Consider the following 17334-nt stretch of genomic DNA (forward strand, 5'->3'; position numbering starts at 1 on the left):
TAAAGTCAACTTCCTGTTAATCAACACTCCACCTGTACGTTTACATCAGCCAACAAGAATATGCTTCCAAATGGCCCGTCACCTTTTATTCCTCCTGATGGTTCTTCCTGTTTCCTCCTCAAACTGCAGAATCAGCTGATCAGTGATAAACTGATCAGATCTGGATCAGTCTGACTCTCTGACTCCTTCTGTGTGTTTATCTGTCCATTCTCCATCCTCCATCTTTGATAGTGATGTCTAGAGTCACGTCTCTACGTCAGACGCTCCTATTGGCTGTGGTGGGTGATGTCACAGCCAATCAGAGTCTCTGGATCAGTCCTGTATGTTTCTGAGTTTATTGTGTGGCAGAATGAAGAGCTGATTTTTCATCATTACCGAGCAGCACTCCTGATCAGAAAGATAGAAACAACCCAAACACATGAGAGGAACTTTTCTTTGGAGAAGGAGGAAACATTCAGTCTGAACTGATCACACAGGATCAGATGAGGTTGAGCTGATTCTGAATCTGAAAACACAAAGGGTTGAAAACCCAGAGGAGTAGAAGTATACTGAGTTATTTTGGGGTTCCAAAAACCTCAATCTCTTCTTGTCTTTTGGTTTTCTGTATGTTTGGAGCCAATTAATGTCTCAACTGCTGCCTCGTAAAAAAAGTCCATATGTTGGAGGTCCCAGGAGCCAGAGGTGACGTCTTCAAAATTCAGTTGCTCGCCTCGTTGGACTAACGGTTCAGGATCCAAAGATCTTGAACGTGGCCTGATATAAAACAGAAAATCCCCACATTTTTGGAACCCGCGTGGATTAACCCGGTGTTCGGAAACACAGCCCTGTGTTGTAAAGGGGATTCTGTCTCTGACATTCACACACAAACACATGCTGCTGCAGCAAATCTGAGGTCACAGGTCTCCGACAGACAGCACATGGACCTGCCAGTCTTGGAGACAGAGCTGTCACAGCTGACAACATCCTGCTGTGGACCCCCCAATAAAAGGGTTTAACACAGAACAACAAGAAGTTTGAAGTTCTTCCTGTCCTTAATTTGAGTCAGAGTCAGGACACGTTGCACTGACGGTAGTGTGTGATGTGTCAGCACAGACCAAACTTTGACCCCGATCCAACAAGAAAAACCTCAAACTGGAGTCTTGTTTAACTGACACATGAAAAATGTTGTTGACCTTCACAATAAAAGGCGTTCAGTTTTGTATTAAGGCCACAGACGGTCCACAAAACTGGACCTGCAATCTATCCACTGACCATCTGGGGGGAAATCCACTGGTTGGAAAAAGAAGTCAGATTGTATTGAAGTCTATGGGAAATGTCCCTCCTTCTCCTCAGTAAACGTTTTCCTGGTGAGTTTATGGTCTCAGTCTTCAATACAGCATGATGTTCACTTTTTTTAAATGATGCTCCATTTAGAGGGAAACAGACCAGGAAAGAGCGGTTATGGGCGGGCTATTGCGTGATTGACAGGCTTGGTCAGGCTTTAGCACTGAATGCTCATCAAATTTAAGTTGTTATTTCTGAATTAATTGTTATTTTACTTGGTTAAAGTTCCTGTCTGGCTGCTCTCCTACTTTGCTCAGTGCTGGTTTTAAAACTTCAACAAAGCCCAGAACCATCTGTGAGGTACCTGACACATCTGTCCGTCTGACTGCACAACAGAAATCATCTAAGTTTGTCACTGAGACGGCACAAATGAAAATGAAAGTTACTGTTTGGCTTTAGAAACCAACGCGATGCAGTGACTAACCTTTCCCCTAAATTACACAGACAGTCTGATATATAGAATATCAGTATTTGAAGACTGATGGTCACATCTGTTCAAAACTAAAACAATAATCTGAGCCAGTGAGGTCTCCTGTCACATAAACAGCTGAGTGATGATGCACATGTCTGCCGAAAATAGACCTTCACAAGGTGGAACAGCTCCACAGCCTACAACTGCAGAAGAAAAAGAAAACAACAAGAAGCCAAAACAACACAACCTGGGATGAGTTTGTTTGCTCCAGACTTTGTTCCAGCAGTTTGTGTTTGTTTCTCAGCTCCAACCAACACCTTTGAGATGACACTGGAACAACTGAACCCCAAATATTTGGAGTCAAGGTCATGAATGCAGTCCCAGTTTAACCCGGGAGTGTCAGGAGTGTCCGTGAAGCAGAACTACCACGTGCACGTTTCCTCCAGCTCAATAGAAGAACCTTTCTAAAAAAGCTGTGAGAACAAGACGCACAGGACTGGAAACTGTTACTGGGGGGAGACAGCCTGTAGTTTCAGAATGACAAGTTCAACAAAAACATACAGGTGTAATGATCTGGTGGCTGAATAAAACAGGTCACAATTCACTCCCACAACTGGGCTTCAATATCCAGACGTGGACACTGACAACTGACACAGGAAGGAACACAAGAAACAACTTTGATTTCCAAAGTTTGAGGCCATGAAACAGGTGCAGGATGGTCTGAGGGGAGACCTGCAGATCCTGCGGGAAGAGCGTTGTCCTCCAACACACACACACACAGGAGCACGACAAATAAACCATTAATTACCTGCAAGAAGGTTTACAGACAGCGTTACAACACAAGTCTTTGTTCGGAGTGGAGCAGACAGCCAGGCCCGGTTAGCACGCCTGCACTGACGGCTACGTTTTAGCAGAGACAACCTTGTATTTACATTCGCTGGCTCCGGTCGGACGTTAGCACCCTGCAGTGGGGGTGGAGGGGGGCGGAGTGGTCATTTCAGGAGGTTTGAGCATGAAAAAGAGAAACAGGGAGGAAATGCCCTGTGCACAGAGGGCAGCCACCGAGGATTAACGGAGCCAAAATATGTGCCTCGATGCAGCCATTAATTTTCAGAGCTAGCTGAGCTGCTAGCTCACACTAACATTTCACACAGTCGCCCAAAAAAAACGACAAAAATGTCTCCGGCAGCATCGTGGTGTCGGGTGGGGGGTTCGTGGGAGAGTGATCGGGACTTTACCGGCCGTGTTTCTTGGAGGGGGGTTGTGAATGTGTCCATCCGTTAGACAATGGGAGGCAGCGGAGTGGACAGCTAGCGGACTGACCTGACAAACACATCAAACAAAGTCAGCCTGCTGGCTAGCTCCGCCGGCTAACTCGGCTAACTTCCAAAAAATCCGCATTTTAGCAGCAGCTACATCCGAACAAATCCCAACCCGAGCCCCCCAGCGACCCGGGTCCGACCGTCCGGGTCCGGGGCCGTAATGTCACACACGCAGACACACCGCAGGGTGGCGGGGGAGAGGCTCAACATTTCCGGAGGCTAGCTTGTGTTGAGTCCGGTGGGGAGCGTTTGACAGACAGGGCCCGAAGCTGCTGACGGCCGGTCCGGCCGGGGAGGGAAAACGGCCCCGCCACCGAGCTGTCACCGGCCGGAAAACACAACCCGTTCATGGCAGCTCTTCCTCCGACGTGTGGCTGCAAAGTGTCGGACAGAAAGAGGAAGCCCAGCCGGAATGTGCACAGAGTTATCCCCTCGCTAACCCCCCGTCCTCCCGGGAGCTAACGTGCTCTCCCATCCAGCTCCAGTTGGACAGCGGTTGCTAACACCGAGCGGCTAATCCGGTGTAAATCACAACAATAAAAACCAAACAGACAAACAAACACAAAGAAAAACAGCCACACTTGTTCACTCACTTTCATTTAAAACCTCCACCAGCTCGGCGCAGTTTTCACACATTGTTCATGAAGAGGAAAAGTGGGAGCACCAACTCAAACCATGGCACCGGGAGCTGTTGTTGGCTGGCAGTTGGTTGTTTTTGGGGGTTAAAAAAAGGGAAAGGGCCGGAGGGAAGGGGCGGTGGGTGAAGGTTACTCCACTGGAGGGAACCGGAGGAAACCGCCAGCCGGAGAGCGGGATGTGCATCCAAGCGAAGTTGATGTTCCAACCAAAAACTTCGGAGGAAGGCGGACGGTGGGGATCGAGTCAGTCTCCAATCTGAGCGTTACTCGAGAGAGTAGACGCGGCCGCCATGTTGAAAAAGGAGGGGGAGGGAGGAGGGGACCAGCGTGTCTGCAGCTCGGGACTTTCCGGCAACTCCTCCTTCGGCAATCTTCGGCATCTCGCGAGATCTTCCCGAATGAAGTCATGTTTACAACCTCTCGCCCGGAGCTCAAGGGCACCACCGAGTGTTGATTTACAAGGAAATTATTAATGCTGAAATATTAATAAAGAAATACAACAGATACATGTCAGCAGAAATCCCGTTTCATTCTTTTATGTGATTTTAAATATTCAAATTATTGAACAACCCAAACAATTAAGAAGCGAGGTTTAATCGCTTTGTTTATTCTCTGCCGTGTATTTATTTATTTATTTACATTATATAATAAGAACTTTTGTTTAACTGGGAGGACATACAGGAAAAAATGAAATATTTTCTCTAAGCGTGTTTGAGTGGACTGAATTTTGTAGAATTTAAGTTTTTCTCTCTGGAAGCCAATCTGATGAGAACTCAAACCTCACTCGGGTGTATTCATATTTATATAAACTGTTGTTTAAAAATCACCTCTTTCTGCAATTAATTTCTACCATAGGATTTTAATACCATTGTTTTTATTTATTCATTTAATCAGTGCAAACTCACATAGCATTCCCTCACTCTGTCATTGTTACATCTATTACTTCATGCACGATGCTGTTGTACAAATGACAACACACAGACTGATTAAAGGTCTGAGCTGACCCCTCTGAGGTCAAACATAAGGGGTGGAGTTTGGTGGTTTTTCAAATGGACTTAGACCATGACGAAAAACATTTCCCATCTCTTCCAAATCCTTTGAGCTTTGGGGTAAGAATCAGAGTCAGACAGTAGCATTTGTAAAAATAGCCAACTTTATATTCTCAGAGTACTAAGACAGCTTTACAAATAGGATGATATGCACATAGCCTTCCTTCTCATCCCAACGCAGAGCGGTCCAACCAAAGCCCCAATTCATTCAGGGAGCCAGAGTAAAAAAAAAAAAAAATAAAAAATGAAGAAAACCCACAAAAAAAAAAAAACAAACAAACTAAACACACTGACCAACCAAAAGACAAAAGGATACAAGGAAGTTCATGTTTTACCCCTTGAGCATCACATTCATCCTGCACCGTGCACATGGCCTTTCAGAAACCAGAGCAATCTGTCAACTAACCACTACAAGCGTTTCAACATCATATATTACATATTAACAAGGAGAAGGGAGAGGAGGGTGCTAGGTGAACCGAAGGGGTGAGATTAAAAATAACCTTTAATTCTTTCAACTTCATGCAGGTGAAAAAGAACCACATGGCCAAACATAAAGCTTTAATTAACAAGGAATTAACAAAAGATGGCAAACAAAAAATCTTTATATAAAATAAGTTTGTTGGAGGAAAAAAAAGGAACTGGCACCAGAGTGGGGGGGTGTCGGGGGCATTCTCATTTACATATTGACATTGATTTGGTCGACGTACAACCGAGTGCTGGGGCCGTTTTTATTCTGGCCCCTCATTCTTCTTTTCCAAACGCACGCACACACACACACTTGCACACAGACACACTTGAAGAGAAAACCATTTAACAGGAAGTGTCCTCGCTCTCTCTTGAACCCCCCCACCAATATCAGATTTGTTCTGTCCACGCTGGTTGCCGCCATCTTCACCACCGCGTCAGTCGCACATCTCCTCTGGCAGCTCGTGGGGGTTGAGGATGCCAGGCACCGACATCTGGAGCTTGTGTTTCTCTTCTTGGGCTTGGCGCAGCGCTGCCTCCCTCTCCTCCAGGAACAAGTCCGTCGTGTCCTCGCCAGCAAACTCCTGCAGGACCACACAAGCAGAAGCTGAGCAGAGTTCACCCTCCCAGGCCTGAGGCTTCACGTTGCAGCTGGCCAAACCCCCAGAGCGGCAGACCTGCATCGCTCAGACTCCCACACTAGATCATTAATCTACACTCTTTATTTCTGAGTGAAACGTTTTTGTACTTCTTGTAAGGCTGCTGGTCTTCAGACAACGTAAACCAGGGACCAGCTGTGAGGTAACATCTGTCTGCCTGACTTAACACCAGCTGAACCCGAGTTCATCACTGAGGCAGCACAGATCAGATACATGGTGAGGGATAAATAAAGATTAGACAAACTTAACAGAAACTGATTCATTTTCCAGCTTTTCTCTCACCTGAGCTACTGTCAAAATCAACAACGGCAGCTCAAATATGGCTTTATCAGGAAAATGCTTACTAAGCTAATACATCAGGGAGGAGGAGGGACATTTTCCCAAAAACCCCCTGATGCTCATTAGGTTATATGAAGGTTTAAGGATTGGTTCAGACCATTTTAGACATCAAGTTGTGGCTCTTTCAGACTTCAGTAAAAAATTTAAATGAGCTTAAACTGATGTGATTCAAACTCGAGTATCTTCACTGCAGTAAAATCTTCACGAGGAGACCATCCTCCTCTTTAAGATCTTGTGCAGCTGGTTGTATTTTCACTTGTAAAGTCCCCAGCCCTCCCCAGTCTGGTTTCAGGCTGCAGGTGAGTCCTGCTTCCTCAACGCACTCACCTTGATCTGCACCAGGAAGTCCCTCAGGTGCTCCTTGAAGGCGGGAATGTCCTGGTTCAGGCTGAACAGACCTGTTACGAACACTTTCACCTGGGCGCTGGAGACGAGACAGGCAGTTAGAAACAGGTCTGAAGGCATCAGGTTGGACAAAATAACAGGATCACCTTCCACAGCTCTCACTGTTGCTATAATTAAGGCCAAATTTACATTTTCTTCTTCACCCGTTACCTGCTCCACTTTGACATCATTGGATTACCCAGAATGGTTTTTAAATGATGAATCATTTGGAAGGTCTATGAGACATCACTTGACAATAAACAAGTGTCACACAAACAGTTGGAATTCACTTCAGCCAGGTTTCTGTCTACATCAGAACTTAATTCTGAAATAATGTTTCTGGGTTTTAGGGCAACACCCTCCACTCAAACTGTGTTTTCAGGCCTAAGTGCACTCTGGTCTACTTCAAGCTTTTATTAAATTTTCTGCTTTAATGTCATTGTGTTTCTTTAAACGCTCTTCCAGGAACAGGAAACTCCAGTAAACCAGGATGATTCACCAGCCCAGCTGAAGCCCACTTACTCTTGCAGGTGAGGGAACGCCGTCTTCAGCAGGTTGGCGATGTATTCCTGGACGTGAGCCTGGTTATTGGCAGGACTTGCGGCGCTCAGGGCCACACTGACTTTCCCCTCCTCTACCAAGTTGAACATGTAGGCCAAGATGGTAGCGTGCATGGTCAGACCTACAGACGGTGGAAGGGAGCTCATCAGTTTGAGGTTATTGAGGAAAAAAAAAAAAAAAAAAGAGAGAGATGGGCAATCATGCCAGCAGGTCAGGTTAGTCACCTGCAGTGTGAGACGTGTCTGTGACCACGGAGAAGATGTGCTGCAGGACGTCACAGAAGTACGTCTGGTAGAAGCTCTGTGCTGCTGCCTCCTCTGCAGACACATTCTGCAGCAGCGTGTAGAGGATGTGCAGACCTGCAGGAGGTGGGGAGATGCTTGTCAGACCAGAAGAAACTTTTGGCATACAGGATGACAGATACATTTCCAACAGAGCTAGGAATCTCAGTTGATAGTTAACAACTGGTGAGTTTCATGGCTCCTCTGAACGGTATCAGACCTGTGTCAGCCACATTCCTCATCGTGTGCTTGAAGGCCCAAATGATGGAGTCCAGGATTAGTTTGAACTGAGCCGGGGCGATGGACAGGAAGGCTGGGAAGCACTGGGAGGTGGCGGCTTGGAGGAGGTAGAAGAAATGGGTCCGGTGTTCTGGGAATTCTTCAAAGTCCTGGTGGAGGAGAAGGACAGGAAGTGAGAACGCCTGACTGTGAGCGTCTCACCTGCTGATTCAGCCACTCAGACAAACCTTGTTGATCATGTTCAAAGTGCATTCAAACACAGCGTCAAAGATCTTGGGGATCTCTCCGGTAATGTGGGCACCGAGTTTGTTGACGATGGTTGCCATGGTGATGAGGACCTCAGGCTCCCGAGCAGCCGGGACGTTCCTCTGGTAGTCAATGAGCACGGCCTCCAGCAGGGGGGGCACAAAGTTCTCAGCCACCTGGACCATAAAGCACCAAAGATCAGAGTTAAACTGATGTTAACTGTTTTAGAGTCACATTGAAGCTTTTGTGTTTTTCCTTATAAAATCATTTTTAAAAATATCTCAACAGATTCTGAATCAAACAAGAACCCACTAAGACGACACACAGAATATTTCCTTCTTTTCCTGAGGCAGAATAACCAAAGAAAAGTTTTCCATGTTTTTGGGTTGTTCTAGAGCTGATCTGAAGTTTCATTCTTTATCTGATCAGGAGATCATTACTATCTATAGAAAGTTTAAGAAATTTATTTGGCTTTGTAAGTTACGACCTTACAGGTAAATCTATACTGAATCCTAAATCCTGAGAGGGGGGGGACATTAACTCTTTTTGCAACTTTTATTTGTTAATGTGCATTTTGTTTTGTTTGCAGTCCAGGTTAGAGTGCAGGTCACCGCAATGAAAACATTGTTCTAATTTAAATTTTTTATGAAGAACAGTTTGATTGTTTTTTTTTTTAATGGGGGTTTAAAGTTTTCCATTTTGTGGAGAACTGTGCGCGCACCACTGAAATGACAACAGAGGATGTTTGTGTTGGTAGCTGCTACAAAAATAAAACTCACTGTAAACATTGACTTCAATATAAAATCCCTGGAGGGAAATAAAAAGCAGATTCACCATCTGAGGGTCATTAGAACGGCTGACCCAGCCTGAGATCAGCTTCAGCGTCTCTCTCTTCACTGTCCTCATACTCCTGATCAGCGGCTGTTTGGTCACCATCTCACCTGGAAATGAGGCAGAGCAAGAAAACTAGAAATGAACAAACAAACCAAACAAACCAAAGCTGAAATACTGAAATACACAAAGAGCTAACCATTCGTCTGGACGGCAGAGGAGATGTTTTCGCTCAGACACTTGTAAACGTTGAGCATGTCCAGGTAAATTCGTCCCAGCTGGACGACGAAGGGATGTCCCACAGCTTTGCAGGCTCTGACGTTGGTCTTCAGGATGCTGCCCAGCTGACGCACCGTCTCAGCGTCCTTCAGGATGTCCACGTTCTGCAGCAGAGAGCCCCCAGTTTAGCCAGAGCAGCAGGTTTTCAACAAACGTGCACAGATGGCTTGTAACGCTTTGCTCACCTTGGTGGCCTGCTGGATGATGCTGTCCCACACCTGGTTGGGCAGCAGCATATACTTCTCTATGAGAAGCTCCTGAACAGCCTGATCCGTCTGGGCCCCGATCATGTACCCGACCGCCTCGTAAAAAGTGTGGACCTGCAGTGACAAAGGGAAGGGAGGTCCATTAGTGTCTGACCATTGTCACCAGCGTGTGTTCGAACAGAACAGAACCAGGACCGACCTGCTGAGGCTGCAGGTCACAGATGATGGTGTTGATGTTGTTGAGGATCTCATCGATGAAGGGCATCACCTCTCCCACCTGAACCTGGACAAAATGACGTCTGCACTTTTGAGCGATCTTGATGAAGGTGTCGCACGCCATGTCCTGTACACCATCATGCGTCTCTGTGACAACAACAAAACATCACATTACGGTCAGGAATCCTCAGGTTTAAACTTCAGTGTGTACCAACTTCACTGAGAGCCGTTTAAGGCTTCAGACAGAAGTGGATTTTGGTCTTTGAGTTTCTCACCGTGCATGAACTCAAACAGCTTGTTGACAACGGTCTTCAGAAACTTCCAGTGAGCTCGCAGGAAGCGTGGATACTGGCCCACAATGTACATGATGTTGGACGCTATGATGGCCTTGTTGTCTTTACCCCTCTTCTGCTCACACAAGCCAAGCAGGTCCTGAATAAACACACACAGTTAATGTCGGCCTAACTCATCTGTTTGTAGTGGGGTGTCGCTGCTGAACAATGATGTAATGAAAAACTGCCCCCACCTTGATGACGGTGACCAGGAACCTCTTCTCATCCTCCTCGTGCATCGCGCCACTGATGGAGCCGATGGCCCAGCACAGCATGTTCAGGTTCCTCCATGACCACTCAGTGCCGTTGACCTGATTGTGGAGCTTCTCTGTCATGATGCGTTCGGTGTCGGCGTAGTCCAAGTGAGTCAGATACACTACATACAAAAGAAGGGGGTGTGTAACTAAAGACCACACATTCATCCACAAATCTATTGATAACTTTAGTTTATAAAGTTTATAAATAAAATTAATCCTGAAGGCGGTTAAAAGAATCATCTTTTTGGGGGGTAGGGAGGTTATGTTTCTTAAACAGACGCTAACCGAGAGTCTCCCTCATGTTCTTGTAGAGGTTAATGGCGTCCGTGTCTTTCATGAACTCTCTGACCACCTCCCCCTGGTCATTCTCCACCACCAGCACCTCCTCCGGTTTGGCCATGCGGCTCACCATCAGCAGACGTACCTACAAAGAATAAGAGAGGGAGGGGGAGGATCAGGGACGGGAGGTGGCCTCTATCTGAGCATCAAGTCCAACCCTCCAACTAGGGAGCCAAGAACTCTAAAACAAAGTGGATAAAGTGGATTTTTAATGCCGTGTGATGTCCAGCGTACCTGGGACAGGACAGGCAGGTAGAGGTGTCTGCGTGGGGGCACTTCAGAGAGCAGCGGTGTGCTGGAGGTGGAGAAGGGACTCTCCCTGTAGAGCTCTGCTGCCAGGTGGTTCCAGTACTCCAGACAGATTTTAAAGATCTCCGTCTCCTCCACCTCCGACACCAGCAGCATGTAGTGCAGCGCCTGCAGACGTGGAAAAAGCAGGGTCGGGTCACATGAGTGAACCTGGAGTGACAGCTCTGCCTATTAAGCCGTGGTCACATGATCACAGAGACATTTGCCTTCAGGAAGCTTGTCACATTTAAGGCCAGTTCAGAATTACAGCTGTGAATCACTTTGTACATTTAAACTGAGGTTAGTTCTGCAGGTGGCTCAGTGTTAATATTAACATTTGGAGCTGACAATTACAGGAGCTTATTGTGATAACATTAAATTTTTAATTATTTTTTCATTTAAAGTTTTTTGTTTGGTAATTTGACTACATATTTATCATAGATTGTTAGACAACAACAGCCTGGGGGATAGATGATACTGTCTCTACAGTGATGGTAACCATGGATACAGCAGCTAATCACGATGGTTATGACTTGACCTCAAGGTGCCACCAATATTTCTGTCTTACTATAATATTTTTGTTGCATATTTTTTCTGATCCAAAGAGTCACTAAAGTTTGACTTAGTAGAGTTTTGCACAGGGATAATCTGTCTACGTCCGTCTAATCACAAACATCCCTGTATAGTCAGCTGGCGCTTCGTCCTGAAGTAATTATCTGTCTGTATTTGTATAAGTGGACCCTCCTGCTGTAATGAGTTGCTGCAGAGACATAATCGGGACACCACAAGAGCAAGGAAAGAAAAATCATTTGTGGAAACGAGGCTCAGTGAAGCAGAGGAGGAAATGAGTCGAAGCAGTGGGTTTGTTTACTCCAACACACACCAGCCAACATTTATCTTTCCACATGATAAACAAAGCCCTGCTGGACCAGAACCAGGTCTTTCTGGGAGGACCCTCTTACCTCCATAAGTGTCTCTCGCAGGTTCGGTCTCTTCTCGATGAGCTGGCCATGTTCTTTGAGGAAGGTGCAGAGGAACAGGCTGAGGTTCTGGATGAAGTTCTGCTCGTCGTCCTTCCCGTTGGAGTAGGCCACTCTGATGTTAGTGTTCAAAGGCAGCATCTGACAAAACAAAACAACTTTATGTCTACTCAGTCTTCACTTTTCCATAATTACATTGCTGTATTTATTGTAAAGAGGTTTAGCTGATCCATGAGGCCACCCAAGATCCAGAAAGTCCAACACAAGGTCTTTTAACAACAAACACGCCCCACTTTATGGTCTTCTTCGTGAAGCTCTCTCTCCAGATTAACGCAATGACACATTGGAAACGTCACGTGTGGCAACTTGTGTTTTCATTTAGTTAATGAACATTAACATTGGTGGTTAATGTTGAAATAATGAATAAATTCATGTTGACAGATCAGAGTGGACTGACAGGCTGAATCAAGCTGAGATGAGCATCTCGTGTGTTGCAGCTGCATCCTGTGACCTACAGATTCACATCAAGCAGCAAAAATAAACAGAAGACTTCACTTTGGTGAAAAGTGTCCGATTTGTGTGGTGTGTCTGTTCTGATGCCAAAGACATTCAGATGGAAACTCTCTTCATTTAAGATGATATACAACAACAACAACAAAAAAAAAAAAAAAAAAAAAAAAAACTTATCACTACAAGAGGTAAAGGGATCCCAGTACGTTTGGAACCATTTATTTATTTTACGGTTGTGAAACATCTCTCAGATCTGTCTCATTCATGATCTTCATGAAATCTTGTCTGAGAAAATATTTAATGTCACCATTTTTGAGCAGAGTGAAGTCATCATCTTCCTCACTTGTCTTTGTTTTGATCGTACTTCAAGCAGACATTTACTGTTTTTAAAAGGTGCCAGATTTTGAACTAATTTGTATTTTCTTTTGTTTTCTCTCTTCCTCAGTTCAGGCTCTCCGTAAAAAAACATCTGTTTGGATATGAATGATGCGTCCTCTCTTGTTAGTTTTATTCCTTTGTGCTGTTTGCTGTCTCTTTTGTTGCATGTCGCCTGTTGAAGCATTTTCTCCACTGGAACACAAAGCGTTGCATCGAAGAAGCCACCATGTCTGTGTCAGCTGCCTCAATATACAGCAAACCTGTTTCCTGTCTGAGGAAAGTCATTGGGACCAAAACGCTGCTGTGACGGCCCCACAACGAGTGTTTCTGCATTTTTTGGATTTCCCCCCATTGTTGTCTGTTGTCCAATGTGAACTCTTGAAATTACAAGCTCCTTGTGTGTGTGTGTGTGTGGTGTCTATGCAAAGACAGGCAGAGAGCAACTTAAGTTTTTTGACTGTGTGGGGTAGGAAACTGTGTGGCAGGAAGAGGTTTGCACAGTGTGTTTGTGTGCAATGACAGAGTGGGTTCGAGTATGTGTACAATCATAGTGAAGAGCAATTACCTTAAGCAGCACTCAGAAAGATTGTGTGCATTTGTGTACCTGTTTGAGCTGGCACATGGTGAGAGTAAACAGGTTGACAAACTGCTCCTCGTACTGATTAACGCCCACTCCGGCGATCTCCGTCAAACATTTCAGCGTCACATTGCGAAACATGGGCACGTTCAGAAACTGACAGACAAAAAGGAGTTCAGTGTGTGATTAAGGTCGGGCTGAAACTTTTATCAATAACTATCCATAAATGTCTGAAAATAATCTTGGGAATGCAGAACAACCTCCTGAGCTAAGGGTGACACATTCTGTTCACAAGGGTTGAAAAAGACAAAAAAAAAAATTGGGTCTCTGGGTCTATTTCTGTACATGCAAAGATATTCTAAATTGGTGAAACGACATGGACAAGAACATAAGATGTGTGAACGTCCCCAAAGAAAGTCGCCAAGGCAACCAGACGTAAGCAAACGGTGAGCATTCAAAAGTAGTGTTCCTCTGTTTGTTACGCTCCAGCAGGATGAAGCTGCAGGAGCGCCTTTGTCAGAGGCAGATCTCTGCATCCACAAAAGTCCACTTTGTTCTAACGTGTTCTTTTATTTTGTGTTTTAAGATTAACTTCCTACACTGAGACACCGACATTGAATCTGAACCTGCTGAATAAATATGAGCTGGTTTACCTTGTAGACCAAAGTGCTGATGAGTTTGGTCTCAAAGATGTAACCTAAAGGAATCCAATTCAAGAAGCGGAGAAGAGTCTCCAAAGTGGCGTGGACCAGCGGAGCATTCTGGGAGTTTTCCTAAGAAGTACAAGAATGATAAGAAGAAGAAGTAAGTGCGATCATGAGATTTATTCCAATCAGAGAAAGCTCAAAACTGGTTGGTCTGGTTCAGACCTTCTCTTACCATGACAAACTGGCACAGCTGGAATATTTGGGAAAACTCGTTGCACATGCTGAAAGACAGACATTAATTATTTGAACGATTTTAAATAAATATCACATTATCAAATTTGAGGGGAAAAAAAAGAGAAAGTTCAATGGGAGGCCATCTTTCTTTGGTTACCTGTCTTTAAGGTGCTTGGCCTTCACCTGGGTCATCTGGCCACTGGAGAAATCAAAGACCTCCTCACTGAGCAGTTTGAGGATGATCATGTTGTTCTGACAGAGGCTCTCACTCGTCCTACTCGCACCCACAATATCACTGATGAAGGTGGGCCAGTGTTTGGGCCACTCCTGCTTCAGGATCTGAACAGCCCACAGAAGAGGAGCTCAATGTTATTAGTCTCATCATCTTATGTCAAACATTGTTCTCCAAGCGTACAACAGCACGTTTGATAAGTTACCTGTACAAGGATCATGTTAAGTTTTGAAATGTAGACTCCCTCTTTCTGCAAATAAACACAAGAGACAAGCTCATCAGTATCGAGCAGCACAATGATCCTTCACAACAGACGAGCAGCATGTTGGTCTCACCTCCATGTTTGTAGGATCAGACGAAGTCTTGATAATCAAACCAACAACATATTTCTTGATTCCTACAAATGCACAATGTGTTTTTAAAGGTTAATGACAATGAAAACATCTCAGACTAGAGATTGTTATAACATCTGCCCATTTAATTCTTTTTACCTTCACACTGATTTCTTGGGAGAATCTTCCAGCGTGTTTTGATGACTGCCTCCAGAATCTGCAGTGCATAATACTGAGACAGAGAGACAGACGGATTAGAGCTGAGAAAGTATGAAACATGTCCTCATCAAAAGATCTGAATGTATACCCACTCAGTTTAATTTAAATGGAACAGTTTGCCCCATAGATTTAACATTATTACACACAACAGATTGACTCTGCATTGACTCCAACACTTAGAGACTCTGAGCATCTTTCTTTCAAAAATCCTCTGGTCCACACAAAGTTAAGCATTTAAGATAGCTGACAGCAGCAGCTGTTATCTGCACTAAATGAGGAGAAATGTGTCTGGTTTCCATGAGCATTAAAATTATGGCAGCATAACTGGACTGAAAGAGAGCAAGACAGCAAGAAAAATTCAAACATATCAGCAGGAAATCCAAACTTAAAATATCATCACCACAACAACAACAACAGTGACAGAAACACTCATTAGCTGCAGAGTGAATGCTCAAACCTTGTTTCACTGAAAGCCTCCTTCTGGTAACCTCAGAGGAATCAGCTCACTTTACTACCTCATCTCCGAGACCAAACATGGACACGATGCAAATTCAAAGTTTCTCTGTGCAGCAATCTTTGTGTGTGTCTGGTTCTTACTTTTGTTTTCATGTTCTGAGAGAACTCCAGGATGGTGTCCACCCTGGTCCAGGCATCTGGGTGGTCCTTCAGGTTGGTCAGCACTTCCTGGGCGACCCGTTGCTGCAGAAGAGCCGTACAGAAAACCACCTTTAACTTTTACAACATCACATTTGAGTCAACATCAATTACAAGCTGTGTGGCTGTGTTTGGGAACAAAATCTTGATTTCAGTGACAGGAAAAAAGTTCTATTTAATCAAAGTGAAGTGAATCACATCCAGACAAGCTGAGCTGGAGGAGCAAGTCTCACCTGGGAACCAATGTCATGGTACATGGAGTTGACAACATTGTCCAACAGGTTGATGTCAAGCTTCTGACTAAAGTCCAGCAGTTGTCTGGCTGGGTGATCCGCCAACATCGTCATTTCTGCTGGCATAGAGCTTCTGAGGAGTGGAGAGGAGAAAGGGTTTGAACTTTAAACACAGCTGAAAACCCAGTGAAAGGAGATGTGTTCACAGTGAGGGCTGTGAATTAAAGCTCTGATCAACATTATGCTTTAACTCCATAACTAATCGTTGAAATGTCAGTGAAGTGCTGCAGATGAGCAGAGGTTCAGTTCTCCTTCCAGGTTCTGAAACAGACAGCAGCAGGTTAATCTGGTTCAGTTTAAATGTGTCAGGGCTGCAGTCTCGCCCTCGTGGTCCAGTTTCTGACACCCAGAGAGAGAAACCGGCTAGAACACGGAACGACGCCCCCGCCTGGCTGCGTTCAAGCAACCCCGCTGATAGAAAGAGCCGTGCAGGGACTGACTATTGAGGGCCGTTTCAGTGGAAAACAAAAAGCATGGAGTTGGCAGTCCTCCGGCTACAATACGCCATGCCATGTTTGGTCCCCCCTCCCCCCCAGACAAAAAACACGGCAGCACTTTTGAAGCTGACGGATGCTAACGTTAGCCCACGCTGGGTAAGTTAGCTTGGTTAGCTTACCTGGTGTGTCTCCCCCTTCCGCTCGTCGAAAGCGATTATTGTGGTTGGAAGATGGAAGTCGCAGCTTGAAGACTGAAAATAAGAAGCTTCTGAAAGCTGCGCAGCTTTTATCTCATGGCACGCGTTTCACGAGCTGCTCCTGGTCTTCGTTAGCCGGAAGCTAACGCTAGCTTTCCTGGATGACACTGACGGTTAACGTTGATTCTTTCACCTCCCGTCAGATACTTCCCCGATTCTTGCCGTTGTGGAGAAAGCCTACCGCAGCATTTTGTCTCCCGTCTTCAGTCACTCTGAAACATATCTTTCCTCCCCTTCTGTCTTTTCTTTGGCTAGCCGAGACTACTCCCACCAGGCTAATAGCAACCTAGCGTGCTAATGGAAAAGTCAATGCTGAGCTCGGGTCTGTCGGCTAACGTAACGTCAGGCTAAGCTAACAGCACAGATTCACGGAGTCGCACTATATTCCGGGTCATAATCACGACGTGAAGGAGTCTCGTTTTTTCTTTTATTTCTGCTTCTGTTCGCACACACAGTTGGAGAGCAGCAGAGATGTTTTAATGCGGGCAGGTGTGCTCTTCCTCTAAGCTCATGCTTCCAGCCTCGGACCGGTTGAAACCGGTTGAGACCGGGATATTCATTCTCGGTGCTTCGGCCCGTCGCGCGCCGCGTAAAATTTGGACTATGTATCCGCCCATCCCCGCGTCTGATTGGCTGTGCCCGCGCTGACGTCGACACTCTCCATAGGCTGGTCGGCTGTCAGTCACACTCAAACTCCCTCCCACTGTTTTGGCTCCAATTGGGCCTGAGACAGCTCAGGGCACTCTTTCAAAGGTCAAAGTTCAGTGTTTACTGTCATATGTCCTCCTGAGCCTCATCCCTGTCCGCTGAATTGGACATTCATTTGTGCCTGATTCCTCTAATACCTCCGGACTCACCTGACACACACAGTTTGTTCAGAGAGTCCCTCTCTTTGAATGTTTCATGTTTGACATCAA

The 17334-nt window shown here is 45.4% G+C and overlaps 2 protein-coding genes across 2 annotated transcripts in view; both read right to left on the reverse strand.

Moving 5' to 3' along the window:
• The window catches only part of usp34 (ubiquitin specific peptidase 34), a 40928-nt gene extending 36937 nt beyond the window's left edge, over positions 1-3991 (reverse strand). Inside the window, exon 1 of the mRNA XM_029514185.1 lies at positions 3651-3991. Coding sequence (XP_029370045.1) covers positions 3651-3693 — 43 coding nt within the window. The 5' untranslated portion in view covers positions 3694-3991. The remainder of the gene's footprint in view (positions 1-3650) is intronic.
• Positions 3992-4652: 661 nt separating this feature from the next.
• Positions 4653-16967, reverse strand: xpo1a (exportin 1 (CRM1 homolog, yeast) a). Its single transcript, XM_029517791.1, has 25 exons — positions 16340-16967; positions 15664-15796; positions 15374-15475; positions 14717-14789; positions 14561-14622; positions 14431-14475; positions 14151-14332; positions 13992-14040; positions 13766-13885; positions 13140-13268; positions 11630-11788; positions 10614-10796; positions 10326-10464; positions 9978-10159; positions 9727-9883; positions 9435-9598; positions 9215-9349; positions 8950-9133; positions 8754-8860; positions 7901-8095; positions 7654-7822; positions 7377-7511; positions 7114-7273; positions 6535-6631; positions 4653-5793 (listed from the first exon to the last, which is right to left on the reverse strand). The coding sequence occupies exons 2-25, from the start codon at positions 15787-15789 to the stop codon at positions 5647-5649; spliced, it is 3201 nt and encodes a 1066-aa protein (XP_029373651.1). The 5' UTR covers positions 15790-15796; positions 16340-16967; the 3' UTR covers positions 4653-5646.
• Positions 16968-17334: the final 367 nt, after the last annotated feature.

Source organism: Echeneis naucrates, chromosome 1, assembly GCF_900963305.1.
Source record: "Echeneis naucrates chromosome 1, fEcheNa1.1, whole genome shotgun sequence".
Lineage (NCBI taxonomy): Eukaryota > Metazoa > Chordata > Actinopteri > Carangiformes > Echeneidae > Echeneis > Echeneis naucrates.